At 39.6% G+C, this 23,736-nt stretch overlaps 1 protein-coding gene across 2 annotated transcripts in view; it reads right to left on the reverse strand.

Moving 5' to 3' along the window:
- The window catches only part of LOC125241377 (cleavage and polyadenylation specificity factor subunit 1), a 31,819-nt gene extending 8,213 nt beyond the window's left edge, over positions 1–23,606 (reverse strand). The window contains exons 1-20 of one of the 2 annotated variants that reach the window (XM_048149847.1): positions 23,225–23,606; positions 22,559–22,779; positions 22,004–22,177; positions 21,413–21,576; positions 19,739–19,878; positions 18,913–19,023; positions 18,648–18,734; positions 18,384–18,478; positions 17,413–17,557; positions 15,585–15,775; positions 14,726–14,927; positions 12,236–12,351; positions 11,610–11,748; positions 8,485–8,624; positions 8,063–8,179; positions 4,371–4,511; positions 3,713–3,904; positions 3,045–3,227; positions 1,542–1,695; positions 970–1,148 (exon numbers count right to left, since the gene is read on the reverse strand). In XM_048149847.1, the coding sequence (XP_048005804.1) occupies positions 970–1,148; positions 1,542–1,695; positions 3,045–3,227; positions 3,713–3,904; positions 4,371–4,511; positions 8,063–8,179; positions 8,485–8,624; positions 11,610–11,748; positions 12,236–12,351; positions 14,726–14,927; positions 15,585–15,775; positions 17,413–17,557; positions 18,384–18,478; positions 18,648–18,734; positions 18,913–19,023; positions 19,739–19,878; positions 21,413–21,576; positions 22,004–22,177; positions 22,559–22,779; positions 23,225–23,387 (3,054 nt within the window). In that variant the 5' untranslated portion in view covers positions 23,388–23,606. Of the gene's footprint in view, positions 1–969; positions 1,149–1,541; positions 1,696–3,044; positions 3,228–3,712; positions 3,905–4,370; positions 4,512–8,062; positions 8,180–8,484; positions 8,625–11,609; positions 11,749–12,235; positions 12,352–14,725; positions 14,928–15,584; positions 15,776–17,412; positions 17,558–18,383; positions 18,479–18,552; positions 18,735–18,912; positions 19,024–19,738; positions 19,879–21,412; positions 21,577–22,003; positions 22,178–22,558; positions 22,780–23,224 lie in introns of both variants that reach the window. The other variant, XM_048149838.1, reaches the window with a different exon arrangement.
- Positions 23,607–23,736: the final 130 nt, after the last annotated feature.

A 23,736-nucleotide genomic window follows, 5' to 3' on the forward strand; every position in this document is an offset into this window, starting at 1 on the left:
TACGTAAGCATATGGGTGTGAGACTCTCCCGCTCGCTCGCTTTTCTGTAGTGGCGCAACAGAGCCAGATTGCATTTTGATCGCCACAACATCCAAGGATTATCAGTACTGCTAGGCCCAGTTACGGCTCAGCCACGACAATGGTCTAAGCGCGACAGCGGTGAGCGGCGTCCATACATTAGAGCGAGACACAGCGATGGGACTTTTCATTCGCACGTATGGCTGCCGCTAACCGCTGTCGCGCTTAGACCAATGTCGTGGCTAGGCCGTTAGGGTCCCGTGCAAACAGAGAGCGTTCAAGTACTGTATAGGGAACTTGACTGTAATTAAAATAAAATATTTTATACCATGCACGAAATAAAGCATCAGATAATTAGAAGAAAAACATGGAGAGAAGTTATTTTTAAATCCAATTTCTATTTAATAAGTTAGGTAGAAATATATAAAGTAACTGAGTTAACAGGGACGTCACTCAATTCAATTTCATATAAATTCCATATATTAGCAAGTCGGTCAAATTCGTTTCGATAGTTGTTAAAAAGAAGCTGATTAGGCAAGTAGCCTATTGTATTTGCCGACCGTCTACTATAAAAATTACATACATTTTTTGAAGCGTCAAAACACATCAAAATTTAAATTTTGAAAAAACCCCCGACTGAGACATAGTAGACCGATTTTCATGAAACATGGCTAAGAACGGAGTGTTCTTAGCCATGTTTCATGAAAATCGGACTAACTCACCTTTCAGACAAAAAAAACTAAATTTAAATCGGTTTACCCGTTCGGGAGCTACGATGCCACAGACAGACACACACACAGACAGACAGACAAACAGACAGACAGACAGACAGACAGACGGACAGACAGACAGACAGACACGTCAAACTTATAACACCCCTTCGTTTTTACGTCGGGGGTTAAAAAGGATTGTCAAAATAACGGATCAAGTTTTCGCGAGGTCCTATATCACCTTGGCGTTAAAGTAGAGCAGGCCCTGCGGACAGTTGGTGTTGTTGAAGGGCGCGAAGGTGGATACAGGGGCTTCCTCGGGGCACAGCGGGTGCACGCGAAGCTCCCCACGAGCTGTCAGTACTAGCAGGTACGGCGTTCGTCCGCATATGAATACGCCATTGTAACCGCCTACGTTTCCTGAAAGAAACACATTAAATCCCTTGAATAACGAAGTGGTTTTCTATGACTACTAGTAGAAGATGATATACTGATTGAAAAAATATGTTTCAGTAACCAATATCAATTAATAAAATTTATATTCAGTGTTATGTGATTGTAAGGAAATTTGGATATTTTTAGTAACTATTACATTACGCTCTCGAAAATCCTTTAAATACTAAAATTGCTTTCTATACCTGTAGCAATAGGCATAGATCATGTAAGTAATTGAATACTAGAGGAGTAAAACTGCTGCTTAAAGCTATTTTGAAAACTCGGATAAAACCGTAAAAGTTATATTAAAAGGCGATTTACATTTCAATCAACTCTTTTGAAGTCCCTAGCATAGATATAAAAAAAATTTATACATACCAAAATACCTCATCTGTCGAACGTTGTCTCGTAACATAGATGCCTCGTAACTGTCATCGCTAGACGTGACGGTGGCGCTCTGGTAGCCGAATGGGAAAGCTATGTTGATCCGCGAGAAACGGAGCTTGAGGTTGCCGCGTGGGTATTTGTATGCCTGTAATTAAACGACACACTTAAAGATCACAGATACAATTTCTTATGGTAGAGTAACAAAACGTTTGAAGTATGTTTTTTTACTCGTATTGGGATCAAATGTGTCTGCGATCGCAAGTAGACATGATATAAACATAACTAAAAGCCCACTTCCAGACATTCCAGACATTTGAGGTCCATTTTATGTAGGTTCAATAATATAAAGCACTTCACTGATAAGGCGACCCTGTATACTTTGTATCACGCTTTAGCTGACTCAGTTTTTAGTTACGGACTCATAGTTTATGGTGGGACTTTTAAAACACAAATAGATAGAATATACAATCTTCAACTTCGATTAATTAAAACCTTAGTAAATAAAAAAACTCGAGAGAAATGTAATAAACGTTATGAAACACTTTTTAAAAAATGTAATGTATTACCAGTGCAAGAAAAATTTAAATTTCTGCTAGCAGTCAATCAATTTAACTGTTCAAATTTCAAAACGCCTAAATCGTACCCTAGTTCCCTAAGATCCTTACCGGTAGCGAGGAAAACCTTTATGGAACCGCAGGCTAGTAACTATTACGGTAAGAGGACTAGATACTATTTAATACCTAGAATATTTAATGTTATTCCATGTCATAACGATTGTAATAGCCTAGTGTCCTTCAAAAATAAGATAAAAAAGTTTTTATTAGATAATTATCAGAAATCGGGTTAGCGTAAATGTATCAATTAGACATTAGAATTAGTACCTAAGTAATGTAGTTTAATTAGATTAAGTATGAATCAGCATCAAAATTGTGCAATGGTTTCACAGTTCTCCGACCGCCTTCAAAACTTGTTTTTGTATTTGTAGTTAGATAATGGCCACCAGCTGGTCGGACAAGTGTGTTGCTGTTGCTACCTACCTTACACAGTAGACGATAAGGAAATAATAGTGAGTGCTTGCATTCGCCAACAAACTGTCATACAGTTTGGCGGAAATACTATAATTAGAATAATACTGTGTAACCTTTTTTGAGTAAATAAATTTAAAAAAAAAAACATTGTTTATTTTGGGCGAATCCTAATTGTTTATTCTGCTACGTAGCAATTATTAGGGTTGACACAACTTGCCTTCTTTCTTATTTCTTCCCTTCAAGTCCGCGCATAGTGTGCATACTTTACACAGATAAGATAAACATTTTTGCAAACGCATGTCCGAATGGGATATGCCATGCACTTCTCCGTACGATAATAAGTAAATAAGTAAATATTCTTTATTGCACCATTTTACATGTAAAAAATATACAGAATGTTGAGTGAGACTAGTGAGAGTATAATAGTATACCATTATGTATATATTTGGTGTTACTGTGCACTTACTTGGTATATCATGAGCGTATCTCCGTCGCACCGCATAAGCAGCAAGACGCGCGAGCCTTTATGTCCCACTCCGACCACTAGCATTTCTTTAAGTTTGTCCACTTCGCTGTTCTGAGGGATCGTCATTTCCTCGTCCTCGGTTTGGGAAGGCTGCGGGACGGATTCCAGGCTGTCGGCCAGTATCTGGGGGGAAAATCACATTCATTTTAAATTACACAACTAAGTTTAAATCCTGGCTTGCGTTCTTGCGCCTTACAAGCTTGCGCTTTAAGTATAGAGACAGGGGATTGAACGCAAGTTATATGCCAGAGGGTCAGGTGACACAACAATCGAAAATCAAGATAAAAGTTTTGTTTAATGAGCTAAAATTTTACCTCACAAATATGAAAATAAGTATTAAAATTTTTTCATCAAACAATAATATCAGCATACCAAAACTTTCTATTACTTTTAGCGAATTTGTCTATCAGTGAATTGTCATAGCCTTGAGATATATCCGAATCATTGTTTGGTTTTTAACCTCATCACAAAGACATTCGCATTCCGAAATACAGATAACCCAGACAAATGAAGCACTCAAATTGTCGAAATACATAATCTGTCCTGTTTGTTCAGCACAAGCAGTAGAAAGGCTCTTTCTACTCTCTACCCGTCCCTCTCGCACTCACCCTCTCGCCCGCACACACGTCGCGCACGAGGAAGCTTAGCCGCATCTCGGGCAGCGAGTATATCTCGAGGTTGCCGTTGTTGCGGACGACGAACAGCCAGTAGGTTGGCTTGAGCTCCGCTAGATGGCGCTTCCACCAGCGGGACACGCGACGCGGCACGCCCGGGTTCTTGGACTGCTCCGCTAACATTATCTGTAATGGTGCGTGGATGCATACAGTCATCGTTGGCTTCTAACAACAATAATCATTTTACTATTGGCAACGTCCATAAGAGTGCGGCAGTTCCGTAAATGACTAGTTAATCGAATGAGAGAGTGGCAGCCGTGACCGCAAAACTGACAGGAGAATGTCGTACCCAGTGACAAAAGCTGGGCAGCTCCCAATACCATTTTCATTTTGAAGCCTTGATATCGTCGCGAATACTGAACAATTAAAATACAAATACTCTTATAAAGACAACGCACTTGAAGCCCTAGGTAATTTTTATAATTTTGGCATGAATATAAAATCAAAACTAAGAAAGAAGTGAGACAGACAAGTACATCACCAATTACGACATAAGGTTTTGTAGGTAACTAAACTATTTATATTTTTTAAAGTTTTTGTAGAACGGGACTGGAACTCAAAAAAACAATACTACTAATTAAAGTGAACTCACACTGGCCATAGAAGCGGGCGTCTGGTCGCCACCGTACAGCAACTCGTCCTCGTCGTTCAGTTCGTACACCGTGTCGGGCTGGAAGCCCTCGGCCTTCACGTTCTTCTTGCCTTTCATCTTGCCCGTGAACTCGCCTTTCACCTGAAAAAAACATTAATAGTATTACATACCTAGACCAGTCAAGTAAGGCTGGTTTTAGTGTCACGGGGACCTACTGCGAGGAGCGATCCGCACTGGACTAATATGTGTTAACTTCAGGCAGCGTTTCCGCGCGGACAACAACATCAATTTCAAACAAATTGGTCGCGCGGATCGCTATGATAAATGTCCAAGATGTACATCATGTTGTTGGCTGTTTATATAATACAATCAATGCCCTAAAACCACCCCAGCGTGTTGCTGGTGACGTGTCGTCACCAGCAACACGCTGAGATGAGGCCATTTCGTGGCACTTCATTCTTTTCTGTCTTGTTGTTATTATGTGTATTTTGTCTTACATGTGTTCAAGAATAAACGTTTATTCTATTCTATTCTATTCTAAAATAGAATACCGATATTTCGGCCTCACTACAAGGAAAGTCATATAATCATCATTGTCAATAGCATTCATAATATTTTAGCAAGAGTAGGTATAAAGATATTCAAATATCCCGATAGATGGCGCTGTGAGCAAGTTAGATCGCGCCAACGTTTGTTCATCGTAGAAAATACTTGTAATTTCATAGTTTATTCCAATTTGTGACAGACGGACGGACGTAGGGTTCCGTAATTCCGTACAAACTTTCTAAATAAAGTTTTTTTGGGTAGTCCTAACAAAAAGGACTTCGTAACAGTTTGAATCTACGACGGTCGAATCTCTGAATGGCGGTGGTTGTTAACTTAACCCTTAAATGCATGGTGATGTATATATGCATGCCTAGACCAGTCAAATAAGGGTGGTTATAGTGTCACGCGGACCTACTGCGCGGAGCGATCCGCACTGGACTAATATGTGTTAACTTCAGGGAGCGTTTCCGCGCGGACGACAACATCAATTTCAAACAAATTGGTTGGCTGTTTATATAATACAACGCGCAACGTGTTGCTGGTGACGTCTTCACCAGCAACACGCTGAGATGAGGCCATTTCGTGGCACTTCATTCCTTTCTGTCTTGTTGTTATTATGTGTATTTAGTCTTACCTGTGTTCAAGAATAAACGTTTATTCTATTCTAAAATAGAATACCGATATTTCGGCATCACTACAAGGAAAGTCATATAATCATCATTGTCAATAACATTCATAATATTTTAGCAAGAGTAGGTATAAAGATGTTCAAATATTCCGATAGATGGCGCTGTGAGCAAGTTAGATCGCGCCAACGTTTGTTCATCGTAGAAAATACTTGTAATTTCAGTTTATTCCAATCTGTGACAGACGGACGGACGTAGGGTTCCGTAAATCCGTATAAGCTTTCTAAAAAAAGATTTTTTGGGTAGTCCTAACAAAAGAGGACTTCATAAATACAGTGTCTGATTCTACAACAGTCGAATCCCTGAATGGCGGTGGTTGTTAACTTAAACAAAAGGGAGGGAGTGTACAAGTTTCTAATGGGTTGGCAACGCGCATGTGACACTGCTTGAGTTTCAGGCGTCCATAGGTTACGGTGACCGTTTTCTATCAGGTGGACCGTATGCTTGTTTGCCACCGACGTAGTTCACGTAGTACATACATACATAATCACGCCTGTATCCCATAAAGGGGTAGGCCGAGCACATGAACTACTAAGTTTCAGTGCCACTATTGGCAAAAAGGGTTGAAAGAAATCCAAATTGTAACATTGCAGTGACAGGTAGGTTGCCAGCCTCTCGCCTACGCCACAATTTAACCCATATCCCACAGTCGACTTCTACGACACCCACGGGAAGAAAGGGGTGGTGAAATTCTTAACCCGTCACCACACAGGGTACCGACGTAATATTTAAAAAAAAGCATGTTGATTGTTGCCTTGTGTAACAGACCATTTTCACAGATTGCTACCTGGCACCTGCTCGCTCAGCGTGTTCGAAGTTTACAAACGCTTATTATCAGCCTGACAAAAAAGAGTACACCGTCCGTCCACGTACACCATCAAATTTCACAAAAAGCTGGCAATCGAGTATCCTCGCCGCCATGGTTATGGAAGTGCTCGAAATTTAACCGGAGCTAAGCTAACATGTAACTAATACCGCGTAAGTTTTGAGGCCGCCCGAGGAACATGCGCCGCTAAGACGTCGCAGCCGCGCGGGCGACCGTCCGCAGCGCACGTTACAAGGAGCGAAGCCAGGCAACGAGCGCGTGACGTCACGAGCTGTTGTAGATCTTCTAACTAGTAGCGATCTATACGGACAGTAGTGGCATCACACTAAAGAACACACCTCCGACGGTTAGTAGCTCCGCCACCGTATATATACTTAGACACTGTAAAAATTTCTAAAGCGTGTTGTAGAACATAGGTTTAGTTTTGTATGGAATTTGATAAATAAACCGTCACTATGTCACTAAAAAACATTTGCAATCATAGATAAACCTAATGAAATAAGTATTACGTAAGTTTTAAGTCACTTTATGGTACATTTCAAAAGATATTTTAGAAAAACGGAGTAACTAATGGTAAACGTCGCTTGTGGCGCCATCTTTTGGTGAACCTTGTAAACTAATGTGTGGTACCTAGAGTTGTGGTAAAAATTCCGCGTCATAACAAGGGCGCCACTGTGTAGGAAGTTTTGATTGATAAGTAAAGATCGTTATCAGCGTGCTGTATTGGTGGCAGAGTATGGTTGACAAAAAAACAAATACACAAGTATTTAAAACATTATATGGGCCATTTTTTTCAAAGTTGTCCACCCCACTTTTTTTGTAACATGGGTATTTTTAACGCGATTAATACTCAGAATCGCAAGCTCTTTCGATCTTGATAGGAGAAAAAAAATGTCCCAAGATTTCCATACATTTTTTGAACATTCCATTCCGTTACCGCCATACAAAATGTGTGATAAAATGGCAACGGAATGGAAAAAAAATCTTGGGACACTTTTTTTCTCCTATTGGAATTTAAAGAGCTCGCGATTCTAAGTGGAAACCACAAACAAATTTCCAAATCCATAAAAAACTGGAGTGGACAACTTTGACAAAAAAAATGGCCAATATACTTAACAAATTATGAAATATATACATTTTTATAATTACTTATCTAAATTACATTGAATAAATAACTAAAATTTGTTCAACAGATTTGGCTTCGTTCATTACTTTTGACTTGAACTACTTGAATAACAATTCTAGATAGTGGTATCTAGAGTGCATTTGATTATTTGGATTAAAATAATATACACTTCGCGTAATGTATTCTTATGACATAATTTGACGTATATTGATTTAAAAATATATAGTTGGTTAAAAAAGGCTTTGTACCATAGAGGTGTAATCCTAAGAAGGAAAGCATTTATTTTGAAGTTAAGAACAAAGTGAATATGTATTTAAATGTAAGTATTTGTTTTTTTTTGCCAACCGTACCACTTGCCACGAAAAGTGCACCTTGATAACGATCTTTATTGATAAGCCTGTATCGAGATGACACTTTTTGCACTGTGACTGTGACTACATAATTACAAATAATTATTTTACTTTGGTAAGAATGATAAGCTTTTCAAAACCAGTTTTTATTAAGTCACCTGAACACTATCCAAGTCTGCCGACGTGAACAGCCCGCTGAGGTCCCTGTACGGCACGGCCTTCACGAGCGCCGGCCTGTGAGGCACCGGCTGTCTGGTCGGCGCCAGGCGAGCGGTCTGTAATGTACCAAGATTTCGTTATAAGTGCAGAAAAGAACTCACAAGTACATAGTCGCAACTATGAATTAATAACGAGCGGATGTGACGTGTCAGGTATGAAAGCAAAAATTTAAAATAAATTGATTCTTTCCATGCTGTAGTCGATCAATAATTTGTCAAATTTTTCTCAGATTTTAATTCTTAGATATAGGCCGCGTTTGCTAGATAACCCGACATCAGATTTGGTGTATTATTGACCAATTTTAGAGGCTAAAATGTCATATAATTGGCTTAGCAAGAACATGTCGTATGCAGAAAGTTACCATGGACTGGTTGGTGCGGAACTCTCGGAGCGCGAGCACGAGCGCGCGGCCGCAGGTAGACACGACGCATATGTACGGGTCCGCTGTGGCCGCGTACTGCGCTGTCCACTCTAACTGGAACGACTGCAGTTGAACACCGTCTGGAAATAGTCAGCGAGAACGTTTACTACCAACAAAACAAACATGACATTTGACAAGAGTCAACCGTAGTAGAAATCATCAGCTTTAGGAGACCCAGAGCCGCCAATACCTATTTTTAACCGTCGCCTCATATCTCAAGAAGGACGGTTATCAAGTCGTCTGTATGTTTTTTTTTTATTTTTTTTTTTTTTTAATGTTTGTTCCTCGATATCTCCGTCGTTACTGGACCGATTTTGAAATATTTTTTTTTAATTGAATGTATATGCAGATTGGTCCCATTTTTCTCAGAACCCAGTTCTGATGATGGGATCCTGGAGAAATCGAGGGAACTCCTCGAATCTGAAAGGCATACATATAGTGATTTTTGTGTTTTTAAAGGAACAGCATGCATTTATTAGACTTATATTGACCGGGATATAGACCGTGATTACCTTTTTGATTTTTGTCGAGCTCCCGATATTTCGACGCAGTTGCATGCATCATGATCACGGAAAACTGACGAAGGCGGGTGGATGTTAAAGTTGTATAGACAGCGCGCGATCTACCCTCCTTCGCGCGCGTCGGCTGCGTTCACTTTCAGCGTTACCACTGGTCGCGTTCACACTCGATGGTCTGTCCAAACACACTACACTCACAGTGTCACTACGTTTGTTCAATTCTGACTTCACTTGACTTCTTGATTTTGATTTTTTCTTGATTGAAAAAATTTCAATCGTGAGGATGGCTTCAAACTATCTAATGTATGGAATCCAGTGATTTGTTTGTGTAAAAAACCGGTGAAGTCAGAATTGAACAAACGTAGTGACACTGTGAGTGTAGTGTGTTTGGACAGACCATCGAGTGTGAACGCGACCAGTGGTAACGCTGAAAGTGAACGCAGCCGACGCGCGCGAAGGAGGGTAGATCGCGCGCTGTCTATACAACTTTAACATCCACCCGCCTTCGTCAGTTTTCCGTGATCATGATGCATGCAACTGCGTCGAAATATCGGGAGCTCGACAAAAATCAAAAAGGTAATCACGGTCTATATCCCGGTCAATATAAGTCTAATGAAAATAACCGTGAATCATTCAAAACTCTTAGCATGCATTTAGGTACGGAACAGTGACATTTGGTGCAGTGGAACTGCTGATGATGGCCAGAATAGAACTCTTCAAATCTGAACGGCACGCTTATAGTGACTTTGGTATTTTTATAAGAACAGCATGCACTTTCATCCAGAACAGTGACATTTGGTGCAGCGGAATTGCTGATGATAGTCAGAACCGTACTCCTCAAATCTGAACGGCACACTCATAAGTGACTTTGGTATTTTTGCAAGAAAAGCATGCATTTAAGTTCAGAACAGTGACATTTATTTATTTAGTTATGTTTGTTAAGCATATTGAGTTTTCAAGTCAAAGTTTGTCAAGCTTCGATTTCTTATAATATAATATCGGATTCATGAGGAATTGAGGAAACTCCTCAAACCTTAACGTTATACGTATATTCATTTATGTTGCCATCTAATAATTAAAGCATTAAAAGCAGTTTTAAAAAATACCTACACATTTCTACATAATCCAACATTCGCAAGTAACTTTCACCAGAACCCGAAAGGCGACGGTTTTTTTTTCTTAAAAATTATTTTTATTACAACTCCGGTTTATCTTGTAGACTTAAAAAGAGCAAAGCAGACCCACAGAGAACCTCCTATAGAGTGCCAATATTGTAAATTTTGTGCGTGCTACAAATCACCAGTGCTTGGGGCGCGAGGAGCGGGAGGGGAATGTGTTTAGCGCGCTGTGATTGGCCGTTTCAAGGACGGCGGGCAGTCGCGCCAGATGAAAAGGGACAGAAGTATGACTGACGCGTAAGTGGCCAATCACAGCCAGGTGGACATCTTTAAGGCATCAAAATACCCTTTTTCAATTTTTTTATTGCGAAAAACACGAGCTGCTTTCGGGTCGGTTACTTGGTCGTTATTGATCGGGCACGGCGAGCGCCCGCGCTTATATCATGGCAAATACAAGTAAGGCTGGTGACCGCGAGTCGTCTTGTAATGGATGTCTATAGGGGTTGGTCTGTGAGCAGACCCCTGTATAACAAAACAATGTACCTAGATGTAGTGCGAAAAGAGTTTCCTTCGTATTCTTACGGAAACGTACGAACGTGTCATGCTATTTCAATCAGTCTCAGTACAAGATGTACTGACGCTATCTGAACTAGCATGACAAATACGAACGTTTCCAGAAAAATACGAAGGAAAACCCATGCGCGGATCCAGGGGGGGGGGGGTCATGGGGGTCAGGACCCCCCCCCCCGGAGCCTAGGTTGGCCATACAAATAGACCACGTGACCCCCCCTTCGGGCCTGAGGCTTTACCACGTGACCCCCCCCCCCGGGGGGGCACGAAGCTGGATCCGCGCTTGGGAAAACCTTTTCGCACTAGATCTGTCCGTGCTTGACCAATCTGATCTTTACCACTATCTTGACCAATCTAACCAAAACATACTATACATCAGTGGCGGCTGGTGAAACTTTCTGCTAGGCAACACTGAACAAAAAGAAACCTACCTTAACCTTAGGTACTTTACTAGTAATCAATTTTAGGGACCGGCCACATCAGAGCGTCGCGTGTCTCGGCGCGCGCCACGCCACCTGGGGCGCGTCTTACGTCCTTCCTATACAAAATGTACTGAGGAGACGTTTTTTGAATCTCACTCAGGTGGCGTGGCGCGGACGTCCGTTGCGCGCCTCGAGACACGCGACGCTTAAGTGGGAACGCTGGCTTAGGCAAGCCGGTGGGAATCGGCTTGTATGGACCAGCCGCTGCCGCTATACATACTACTATACTATACATATACATGCTCGATATACTGTGATATCGCCACATACATTGTAACACATATTCGTTACCATAAAATTAAAAATGTGTTATGCGGGCTGAAACCTCCAGTGCTTTGTACCCAAGAAGGCGAGTAGGTAAGTAGAACACTACTTACTCTTGATAAGTCGGATGGCCGTGGTAGTGACTTGCACCATGAACTTGTTGTTGCCGAGGTTGCCAGCGAACACGGTCGGCGCGCCCGTCATGAAACCACTGTTGTCCACCTCGTTGATCTCCTGACCAGTTTGTAGGATCTGAAAAAAGTATGATTTTTTTAAATTTAGTAATCGTTTGCACGACGTTCACACCGCCGGTTAAAAGTTCACTTGATTTTTCTAGGATCCCAGCATCTAGCCCCGTTTTGGTGGCAATGGAACTGATGTGAGCGGTAGCCATACGTGCGAATGAAAAGTCCCATCGCTGTGTCTCGCTGGCCGCCGCTCACCGCTGTCGCGCTTAGACCAATGTCGTGGCTGAGCCGTAAAGCTTTATCACCAGACAAGGAATGTTCAGAATTTAAAAGAATTTCAAAGTTACAATTTGAAGTTTGGCGTCAAAATGTGAAAAGTATTGAAATTTTTGGGCTTATAGTTTTTTATCACGTATTTTCGCCTTTTATTTTCCATCAGGTAGGTATTTTGTTTACAATCATGGTAAACATCAAGATACAGTGGTACTAGCACAAAAACGGTATAGTAACGCAAATTGAAGTCGGTTAAAAGCATCTATAATATTTCTCACCATGCTTGAGTCCTCCTGCGTCAGAATCATATAAGCGTGCGAGCCCTCCATATCTCGATGCGCGTCCCGAGTTGCCTCAGCTGGCTCTCCCATAACTGTCCACATATCTATGCAGCCTGGAACCATTTAGTTTACCACGTTATTCATCAAACCCTAAATACAAGTGGTATCCATCATTTTCTTCTGTATAATGACCAGTATGACACATCTATCTATAAGACTAGCTATACTCGTAAGAAGAGCATGTCACATCTTTTTACAGCCTTTGAAGAGTAATATTAAGGCATTATCGCGAGAAAAGATTCAAATCCTTTTTTTTCCAAAATATGTAAATTTAATGTCTTTCCTACTCAAAATCACGAGCCCTTTCGATCCTACTGGGTAAAAAAAGCGTTCCAATTTTGTTTTTTCCACTTTGTTACCATTTTTCAAACACTTTGTACAGGGGTTACAAAGTGGAAAGTATACAAAATAATAGAAAATTTAAGGACCATTTTTTGTCCATTGTTTTTTGTCCTGGATCGAAAGGGCTTGTGATTCTGAGTAACAAAAACATAAAATTTACCTACCTTAGAAAAAATATTTTTGGTGATTGTTCTCGCGAAAATGCCCATTAATACAATACTGCAGCTAAGTGTACAATCAAATATATATCGCATTTGAGACTCTGGGTTCTGCCAAGTTTAAATGGACCCTAATCCTGTGTCGAAGGTTCAAATTTCATGAGTGAAATGTAACCATTGTACCGAAGCTCAAAGTCCATTGGCACTAGTTTAGAATTGACAACGTTTCAAAATTTTCAATGTCCCTAAGTCGAAAACCATTTCGAGATATACGCTTGTAGATCACATAAATATTTTTTTTAATTTTTTTTTCCGTATTTTTAGTATAAAAAATCATAAAAATAGTTTAAAGGGGAAGTGACGTCAAATAGCTGATTTAGAGCTGCCACTATAAGAAAAAAATCTTCCAGTTGGGATGTCCCTTGAGTTTGACAGTGACACTTATCACAGTCCATAGCAAAGATATTAAAAATTTCATGGCTTAGTCTATGGTTCGTAGTCATTCACTATGGGTTGACAGTGACACTTGACAGTCAAACATACCGGACTGTTTGAGCTGACTGTTAAAACTTTATTTTTTTTAAAAGATTTTGTCGTTTTCTTAGGTGTATGAAACAACACATGTGACGTCACGAAGCTGCGTCTTGACGTTTGTAACTTACGCTCTTTCTGCTCGAAGTAGTAATAACAAGGGATTTTCTCATTAAAATAGCAGTTTTTGGAAAAATAAAAAAATACGTGTATCTTTTAGTATTAAGTTCTTTCAAACCAAACAATAAAAAGTAGTACTCAAAAATATGAAATGTTGTCAATTCTCTACTGCGGGCATCTCCGCGGTCCGACTGTACTCGGAGGATAAACACTAAGTATCGGCACTATAATACATTACTAGAGATCGTTATCAAGGTGCACTTTTCGTGGCAAATGGTACGGTTGGCAAAAAAAAACAAATACTCACATTAAAATATTCATTTTGTTCTTAACTACAAAATAAATACTTACCTTCTTAGGATTACACCTCTATGGTACAAAGCCTTTTCCAACCAACTATATATTTTTAAAACAATATACGTCAAATGACATTAATTATGTCATAAAAATACATTACGCGATTTTAATCCAAATAATCAAATGCACTCTAGATACGACTATCTAGAATTGTTATTCAAGTACCTAGTTAGAGTCCAAAGTAATGCACGACGTAAGACGAGCACGGGGGAGTGTAATAAAGTGCACGAATAATCCTAGTATCTTCATTCACAGTATGGATTTGACACAATACCCAGATTTTATAACAACCTTCCTGGCCCCGTAGCCGAATGGCATTTCTCCGACGCCAAACGAAAACGAAACGTAGTCCGGCTCTGTCGCGCCAATACGCAAGAGCGATAGGGATAGATATCTACTAGCGTTTCGTTTCGTGAGCGTTTGTGCCATTCGGCTACGCACCCAGTTAATTTAGTTATTTAAAAGTGTTTTTTTTCTAATCGACGTGAACGACTGACAGCCAAATGTGTTGAACAAATTTTAGTTATTTATTCAATGTAATTTGGATAAGTAATTATAAATATGTATATATTTCTTAATTGGTTAAGTATATAATGTTTTAAATACTTGTGTATTTGTTTTTTTGCCAACCATACTTTGCCACCAATACAGTACGCTGATAACGATCTTTATACATTACTGCGTGCTAGAAGCATACCCGGAGTGTGATTTGTTCGCTAGTGCAATTGGACGATTCATGATTGAATGTAAGAAGGTGATTGAGAGAGAGATGCCTGTAAGTAGTATCATTATTAATTAAGCTCATTTTGTAAAATATAGGTACATGATGTATAAGTATTATCGATACCAATTTGTGCCGCTGTGGCCTTAGCTGTTAAGGTACAATTGTAAACTGGGAATAAATAAATAAATAAATTACCAGGTAAGTTGAAAGCAGTGATGAGCTGCGGGCGCACGCTGCGCTGCAGTACAGTCAGCGCGCCGTTCTTGCCGCGCCCGCTGCAGGCCACCAGCTCGACTGCGGGCATCTCCGCGGTCCGACTGTACTCTTCGGATAGTAGTTGAGGTTCGCCCATGGATACGTCACCGATTGGACAGATGTTGAGCAGAGAGTCGCATACCTGGGAATAAATATTATATAGCTTATTAATGATGATATTGATAATTCAATGTATTTTTATACAATTTTTTTGACATTTAGAATTTATTCTAGAAGTTTATAGACTAGTATTTTTTTTATACAATATAGATTGATATCATTTTATTAAATCAATGTAGTTTTAAAACAATATTGTTTATTGCACCAATAAATTGCTCTGATATTTAGAATAAGATGAATATTGTACACTGTTGACAATTTAAAAGTGCTTATTGTAAGCCTATTTGAATAAAGAATATTTTGATTGATTGATTGATTGAAATATAATGGACATAGAGTATTATTGTACAAATTTGTAGTCACAGTACTGTTACACTGTACACAGGGTTAAAACTGTTAGAAAATCAGTTTTGACAATTCGAACCTTTCCTGACGTCTTAAAATAGTCAAATATAATCAGTGTCGCCATCTAACCGACTATCAAGCAAAGGTGTAGGCGCCATCTGATCGACCTAATCAAGTGACGTCGAGATATATACAAACTGAAAGTCCTACTTCATGTTTTTTTTTAAATCTAAGTTATCAGCCCCTGATTGATTTTATTTTCACCGCAAATGAAACGTTTTATACTCCTTCTATTTTGTTAATTTAAATAATAAAACGAATCATATTCATATACCTCAAATACATAACTAGTCAGCTGAGTAGATGTCCTAATGTCGCTTCCATACACTTCCAGCTCATCTTTGTCGCTAATCTCGATAACGTTTGTGGCAATGCAGTCGGACAGACTGTCTAGGCGACGCTTTTTCGCAGCAGGATCTGAGTCTTTATCCTTGTCCTTTTGAGCTTGATTTGCGTATTCTTGCTCTGTAACATAATAAAAGGATATTTATATTATCTATAATAACATTAAACACAAATGTAATTCACATTTCCGCCTTTAAAAGATAGCATACACCTTTTTGGGGGTGTCCCTCTACATTCCTAAGAACGTTTGTTCTATTATCACTTGGCCTAACCGTTTTGGCCTAATGGGCATGTAACCTAATAATCAATTAGCATAACATCATACTTGGCATAGTGTAATGGAAGGCCTAATCTTTATTTGTCCTATTTATTATTACTATATTACTTAAAAGGCTTTATTTTATTTGCAATAAAATTTATGATCATAAAAACTTTTGATCTATACTATTATTCCATAACCCTTTTCGCCTCAAAGGTTAATACCTTATTAGGCTAATGCCTAATATATAATCTGTATAAAAATGATTGCCCACATATTAATTGTTCTAAAACATGTCAGGCAAAACATGACAAACAAAAGTGGGTTAGGTTAGGTTAGAACTGCGACGATTAAAGAAACGACTTGTTGCAACAAAAGTGGGTTAGGTTAGGTTAGAACTGTGACCATTAAAGAAACGACTTGTTGCAACAAAAGTGGGTTAGGTTAGGTTAGAACTGTGACCATGAGAGAAACGACTTGTTGCAACAAAAGTGGGTTAGGTTAGGTTAGAACTGTAATCATTAAAGAAACGACTTGTTGCAACAAAAGTGGGTTAGATTAGAACTGTGGCCATGAAAGAAACGACTTGTTGCCACAAAAGTAAGTTAGGTTAACTTAGAACTGTGACCATTAAAGAAACAACTTGTTGCAACAAAATTGACTTCTTGGCACAAACTTGGGTTAGAACTGTGTTCATGGAAGAAATGACTTGTTGCAACAAAAGTGGGTTAGGTTAGGTTAGAACTGTGACCATTAAAGAAACTACTCGTTGCAAGAAAAGTGGATTAGGTTAGAACTACGACAACCACAAAATCGACTTGTTTCCACAAACGTGGCTTAGGTTACATTGGAAATATTAAGCCAAATTACAAGGCCAAATTACTATAGTACCTATTTAGCACCAACAAGTGGGACATCTAAATAATACTTCTACAAAATTAAAGTAGTAGCAAAAATATTACAACACATAATATTAGTTTAAATCGCTTTAGGAGAAATAATTATTAGGCCATACAGTGCATTAGGGAGAGAAAGGATTATGACAATGAACTATTATGAAAAATTATTTTAGTATAACGAATGAGTATGCCAATTAACATTAGAACACAAAATTTTAGGACATAAAAATTTCACCCAAAACAGAATAGGGCAACCACAATTCGGGCATATCATCATTAGGCCAACTGATTATTATAGCAAAAAGTTTTAGGCGAAACAAAAATAGAAGAAAAAACTTTAGGAATCTAGATATACATCCCCTTTTTGGACATGGTGGTCTAGGAGTCAGGACGCCAGCCGCGTATAGCATGGTTAAAGCACTGGTTTACTGAACAAATACTTCTTAAGTCGAAGAGCAATGTATGTGTTAGTTTTGTACGTTTTTGGTAAGGAGCCCTAAAAACGCCATATGCAATAGAAAAATGCGATAAAACAGCTAGTGAATTGTGAATGTAATTTCCTATTATTTTCTACTAGATAAAGTCTTTGATTCACATACCGTTCTCGATAGTTAAATCGACGGTGGCTTCCAAAGGTTTGTCGACTGAAAACAGCATTCTATTTTCTCTCTCTGTCACTCTCAGTAAGAGGGAATTTCCGAGACGCGAGCCGAGAAACAGAAAGTCTTCTTCTATTACACACATCTGGAATGAATAAATTAAAAGAATATATTGACGGCATCCGCTAACGTGGTTATTATCTAAGCTAATTCTACGCCGCCTTTAAAGTGGTAGTGTAGGATTGTTGTTAAAAACGTCATATTTAAATAGTATTATACACTTTTAGTGACAACCACAGAGCATATGACAAGCCGTCGGCGGACGTGTCAGTTTTAGGGTCGGTTGCACCAAACCGTCTGTCTCCATTAAAGCGTTCATTAAATTGTATTGTGTGGGAAGTTTCATAGACATCTGCTGCGTGACGATGATGTATCTGTCAAATGTGGTTGATGCAACTGGCGCTTAGGCTGGTTTTAGTGTCACTCGGACCGACCGCGCGGAGCGACCCGCATCGGACTAATATGTAGTAACTTCAGGGAGTGTTTTAGAGTAAAGCGGACAGGGGGACCTGCAGACGACATCAACTTCATACAAATTAGTCCGCGTGACACTAAAACTAAAGTTAATTGAGCAAACAGTTGTCGTTGTGTGCGTGCGTGGCAAGACTCGCTGGTCGTTCGCATGAACACAGACTGCACAGACACCTAATAAGAGTGTCCAATTACGAGTTTGTGTGGGTTCCAGAACTTGCGACAGGCGAATTCAATACAAATCGCCCGGCATGTACAATTTCCTTCCTTCCTTTATCATACGTACAGTTGTAGTGAGCACGGAGGCCGCGGCACGGTCTAGATGCGCGCTGCGCACGCTACGCACGGAGTCCGCTAACAGGGTAAGCACGTATAGCTGGCCTCCCTTTAGTGACAGTACTAACTGGCCCTCTAACCAGACTATAATGACATGTACGTACAGTAGTCGTGAGCACGGAGGCCGCGGCACGGTCTAGATGCGCGCTGCGCACGCTACGCACAGAGTCCGCTAACAGGGTAAGCACGTATAGCTGGCCTCCCTTTAGTGACAGCACTAACTGGCCCTCTAACCACAGACTACAATGACATTAATGACATGTATGTACGTACAGTTGTAGTGAGCACGGAGGCCGCAGCACGGTCTAGATGCGCGCTGCGCACGCTACGCACGGAGTCCGCTAACAGGGTAAGCACGTATAGCTGGCCTCCCTTGAGTGATAGCGCTAACCGGCCCTCTCCTAGCGGGGCCACGCAAGCTCCATCTAGCGTGATACACACGCCTTCTTGAATCCCTGTAAAACAAATATTGTAATAAGATACATAGCTGAAGTACAAGGAAGTTCCTAATACATATACATATGTATAAAGTATGACAATGACACCAAATTATACTACCCAAAATAAATCACCCCAAAAATCTTTGGTTCGATTGAATTTAATAATTAATAATAAAACGTGAAAGAAACTTACTGAGAGGAAAGTTAGTTGTGTGCGTGGCAACACTGTTGAGAGACACACCGTACGGCGGAACTGACTGGTTCAGGTAGATCAGGGAGTTCACAGCCATTATCAAACAACCACCTGAAATTACAAATAAATTAAAAGTACAATTTGTAATAAAATAGTTCCACAAAATTAAAATTTTGAAAAAAAAACCCCAACCGCGACATAGTGGACCAATTTTTATGAAACATGGCTAGGAACATTCCCGACTAACTCAACTTTCAAACAAAAAAAAACTAAATCTAAATCGGTCATCCGTTCGGGAGCTACGATGCCACAGACAGACACACACACAGACAGACAGACAGACAGACAGACAAACAGACAGACAGACACGTCAAACTTATAACACCCCGTCGTTTTTGCGTCGGGGGTTAAAAATAATGAGGAATGGTTGAAGGTTGAAGTTGCGTAAAAGGAGGGTGGAATTAAGTTCGTTTAAATATAAAATTACTAGCTTTTGCCCGCGGCTTCGCTCGCGTTAAAAAGAGATAAAAAGTAGCCTATGTCCCTCTCCATCCCTTCAACTATCTCCACTTAAAAAATCACGTCAATTCGTCCCTCCGTTTTGCCGTGTAAGACGGACAAACAAACAGACACACACACTTTCCCATTTATAATATTAGTATGGATTCCTTTACATAGAAAATTCTGCCTTTCGAAATTATCATAATTTTATTTTTAGTTGGTATCAATTCATTTGACGTCGATCTGAAAGAAACTCAGCGAAACTTTTTTAATATTTTGAATATACAAATTTAATGTAGGTACATAAAAATAAAAACCAACTTACCCAGTGGGCGCTGGATGGGCACGGCACGCAGACAGTCAAACGGCAGGCCAGACGTTGCCCAAATCACGGGGTGCACACGCGCGCTCATGTTCAAACTCACCCCCGCCATGGCGCAAGTGTCGTTCCGCACTGCTGTACGGCTGTTGATGTAAATAATAGGTACTTTTTCTACTCCCGAACTGTTATTCGTCATTTACAGGGTCGTGCATAGTTCTTTAAAATCCTACACAAAAGTCTATTCCCCAAAGCCAGCGTCCGCCTGCTTCCTGCGTATGCGCGTAGTAACGAAAAAATTGAAAACGCATTGTTTGGCTCTGTAACCATGGCAACGCATTGTTATAACGATACTGCGCGCGAGCGCGGGAAGCCGACGGGGGATGGCTTTGGGCAGCTGCCCTGGCAGTGCAAACCTTTGGCTCATAATGCAGGATACAGTGTGAATTTCACGAAAGTTATTCTAGAAAACTATTAAATACTAAGTGCATAGTCGTAGAAAAAGTATTGTATGCAACGGTGTTTCACTGAGTCAAAAAATACTTGTGGGGTCTTCATTACAAATTTTCGGCTACGCCTCAAATTATTACCTACGCCACTCGTCTTTTTTGACATCCTTTAAACGCCTGTTGCATAATAGTATTTTATTATTAAGACGCCACGAGTATTTTTTGACTCAGTTAAACACCGTTGCATACAATACTTTTTCTACGACCATGCACTTACTTTTTAATAGTTTTCTAGAATAACTTTCGTGAAATTCGCACTGTTCCCTGTATTTTGACTTGTCCTCTGTAATGATCCTGCACTCACCCTGTCGCTCGCTCTCCCCCGCGCCGCCGCAACCCCCGGCGCCCCGCGCACCCAGCTATATCCCTTAAAGGCTACCTAACAATACTTTAAAAGCTATATCGTATGCGTGGGTGCGCGGGACGCCGGGCGGAGCGGGCATCTTTTATGTAGGGTTTTAACGATCTGTGCTCGACCCTGTAAATGACAAATAACAACACGGGAGTAGAAAAAATACTATAATAGTATTATTTAAAAAGTTTGACTACCAGTAGGGCTAAGTTGAACGACTCTTTTATCATTTATCTCCATTTTCACGTTCTAAGTGCAAAAATGACGCATGACATAAAAGGTAATAAAATAGACTGTGAAAACGTACCCAACAATTACGGTACACATATTCTTAGCAACAATAGGTAAGGTTTATAGTGAACACCATAGTATGCAGGTAAAAAATGAAAGGTTGGTAGATCACATATTGATACTTCAAGTATCAGTTATAAACAATGTTTGCTGCTTTTGTTATCTTTCTTTATACACCATTACTGTTTAATGTTTATCTAAAAATGAAATCTCTTTCAGTTGTTCCCTCATGGCCTAGGATCGTGACCAACAGTGATTTCTCTCCACTTGACGCGGTCTAGGGCCATATGGGCCATATGAACCACAAGTTTTCTTCACGGTGTCAGCCCACCTTAGCCTACGACTTTGCCGAGAATAATGTTCCTTTGGAGAGTGTGCTGGTTAGAACACATGATATGCTTGAAGAACCTGAGTATTCTCTCCTGACAAATAGTTGAAAGCCGCTTGGTGATATTCAGTTCTCGCAGTATCGAAAAATTATATAGGTGCTTGCAGATTTAAGAAAGCATATATAGAAACTATACTCACCCAGCAAAAGTCCTCACGGGTTCATACAACAACAGTAGCGTTGGTTCATAGTAACCATGCAAGAACTGTATGTCCAGTATGTTGTCTATTTTCTCATCCAGATCTTTAAGAACTATTACGTAGGACGCAAGTGTTGGTGCTCGGACTACTGGGATTGTTGGTGCCTGTGACATTAAAACATTAATTTATATTATGACCAGCGGTCCGATTTTTGAGTCTCACGCGTTCGAATTCATAAAAATGTCACTGAAAATAAAAGGCAAGTCACCGTATTTTAGTGACAGTGAGACTCAAAAATCGGCCCCCTGCAGCTCTATTGTTTGACTGTTTGTTTGATGTTTATGTTCACAAAATATGGTCTCAAACTCAGTATTTAGTTGAGAAATCTTGTTTTGGATAAAGACCCACCTATAACATTAAATTTACTTATAGATATCGTCACTACTTTTAAAAAAAAATTATCTTCGTCTGTCAATGAAAAAAAAATTGTAGTAAGTATGTATGGAATACATATAGACTTACTGCGTTTTAACTTTGAGGAGCAGCGTGAGATACGAGATTTTTTCAAAGTAGTGACGATATATAACTTACATTTTTTTTCAAGTCAGCGAGAGGCTTTGCTTCCAAAGGGTCCCCTTCCTCAGAAGTGACATCCTTCCGAAATGGCAGTACTGCGAGCTTTTTGCCATAGAGTAGCATGACGGCGCATCGGCCCTCTGGGTCCACACGGATCCAGGGGATGTGAGGGTGAGTTGTCCAACCATTCTGCATTTTTTATGATTAAAGTCTTAATACAAATGCATAGAGGGGATATATTTATATAGAGGGGATGCCTTAACGGGGATTTGTTATAAAAACATATTTGTTAATGATAAAGACTAGCAAATACTCCCAGTACTGATTTTCAATACAATTACAGTACCATCAGCTTCAGAATCTTCCCGATACAACGTCAGTACCAGCAGCAGCAACTAATTAACATGTTAACTGCGGAACAACAAATGCAACACAACAGGCATATACGGCATTCAAATACTTAATGTATATATTCATTTATTTACACAGTTGATTATTCATCATCTTACAGAATCATTTTTAAATCTAACATAACTAAAAAATCATAGTCAAATAAAAGCCACAACCCACCTTCATATCTTCTTCTTCAAAATAGTGCATACTCAGTGTAATCAAGTTATTAGTCTGGGGATCATACTGCAATACCGATAGCTTAGCCTCTCTGAACGAGACTAGCAGTAAGTCACGTCCAGAGCTGGGGCTTTTCACTGAGGCCAAAGACATAACATTTCCCCACAGTGTGTATGTTGCAAGACATTCCAGCTTCATTTTTGGAGGTATTGGCTGACCAGCTGTAAAAATAATGTAAAATAAAGAAATATTATCATTTTTTTACCTGGCCAGGTCAAACCATTTCTGAACTGTTCTGCGAGTAGGGGTGGTATGATTTTTTTTTCTCTAACAGTGTTTTTCAATACAGATTAGCATACACATAGAGATGTAGCAACCCTCAAGCAAAGAAAAGACAAGCTTCTATCATCCACACAGATAAAAGCAGAAGCCAAAAGTTAACTTCTCCAAATAAATGGATTTCAAAAGATGCTTGTACACAACTTTGTAATCCTTGAATATAGAAATAGGGAAGTAGCACACACACATTATGGATGTACTGTTGTTTATTTAGGTTGATACACTTGATATGGGTATGAAAACAGACAGAAACTAGGAAGAGATTTCTGATAGACACAGACATTTGCTTCAACATAACTTGACCACGAAACGTAAAAAAACTCTTACCGGCATTAACCTCCCTGCTAGGGCCTTCTGGCAGCAACCTAAAGACTTTGATAATGTTAGCGCCCGCCGTAACCAAGCAGGTCTCGTCATTGTTAAAGAAACAACAGCTAACGGCATGTTCTATGCCCGTGGCAGGATGCGTTTGTCGACAAATAGAAAACATATTTGCTGTTGAATCTCGTTATAGGTTATGTTTGATAAATAGCACTTTGGAGTGCACTAATGAAACATTTTAGTCAAAACTTAAAATGTAGTTTTATAGTTGCGTAAACACTTATTTTTCACACTATAAATACTAAATTAAATGTACAGAACAAGCACTGCATTTGTTTTGAATTCGTAGACGCTACCTACACTTTACAAAGCAAAAGCGCTACAAGCAGAGAATCAGACGCTTAGGACGATTAATAGTCATCCAATAATACAAACTGAAATAACTCGTATATCTACGGAATAGGAGCGATATCATTTTAAGTCTATCAAAAAATAATGTAACTAGCGATAGTAGCAAT

The sequence above is a fragment of the Leguminivora glycinivorella genome, chromosome 2 (assembly GCF_023078275.1).
Source record: "Leguminivora glycinivorella isolate SPB_JAAS2020 chromosome 2, LegGlyc_1.1, whole genome shotgun sequence".
NCBI lineage: Eukaryota > Metazoa > Arthropoda > Insecta > Lepidoptera > Tortricidae > Leguminivora > Leguminivora glycinivorella.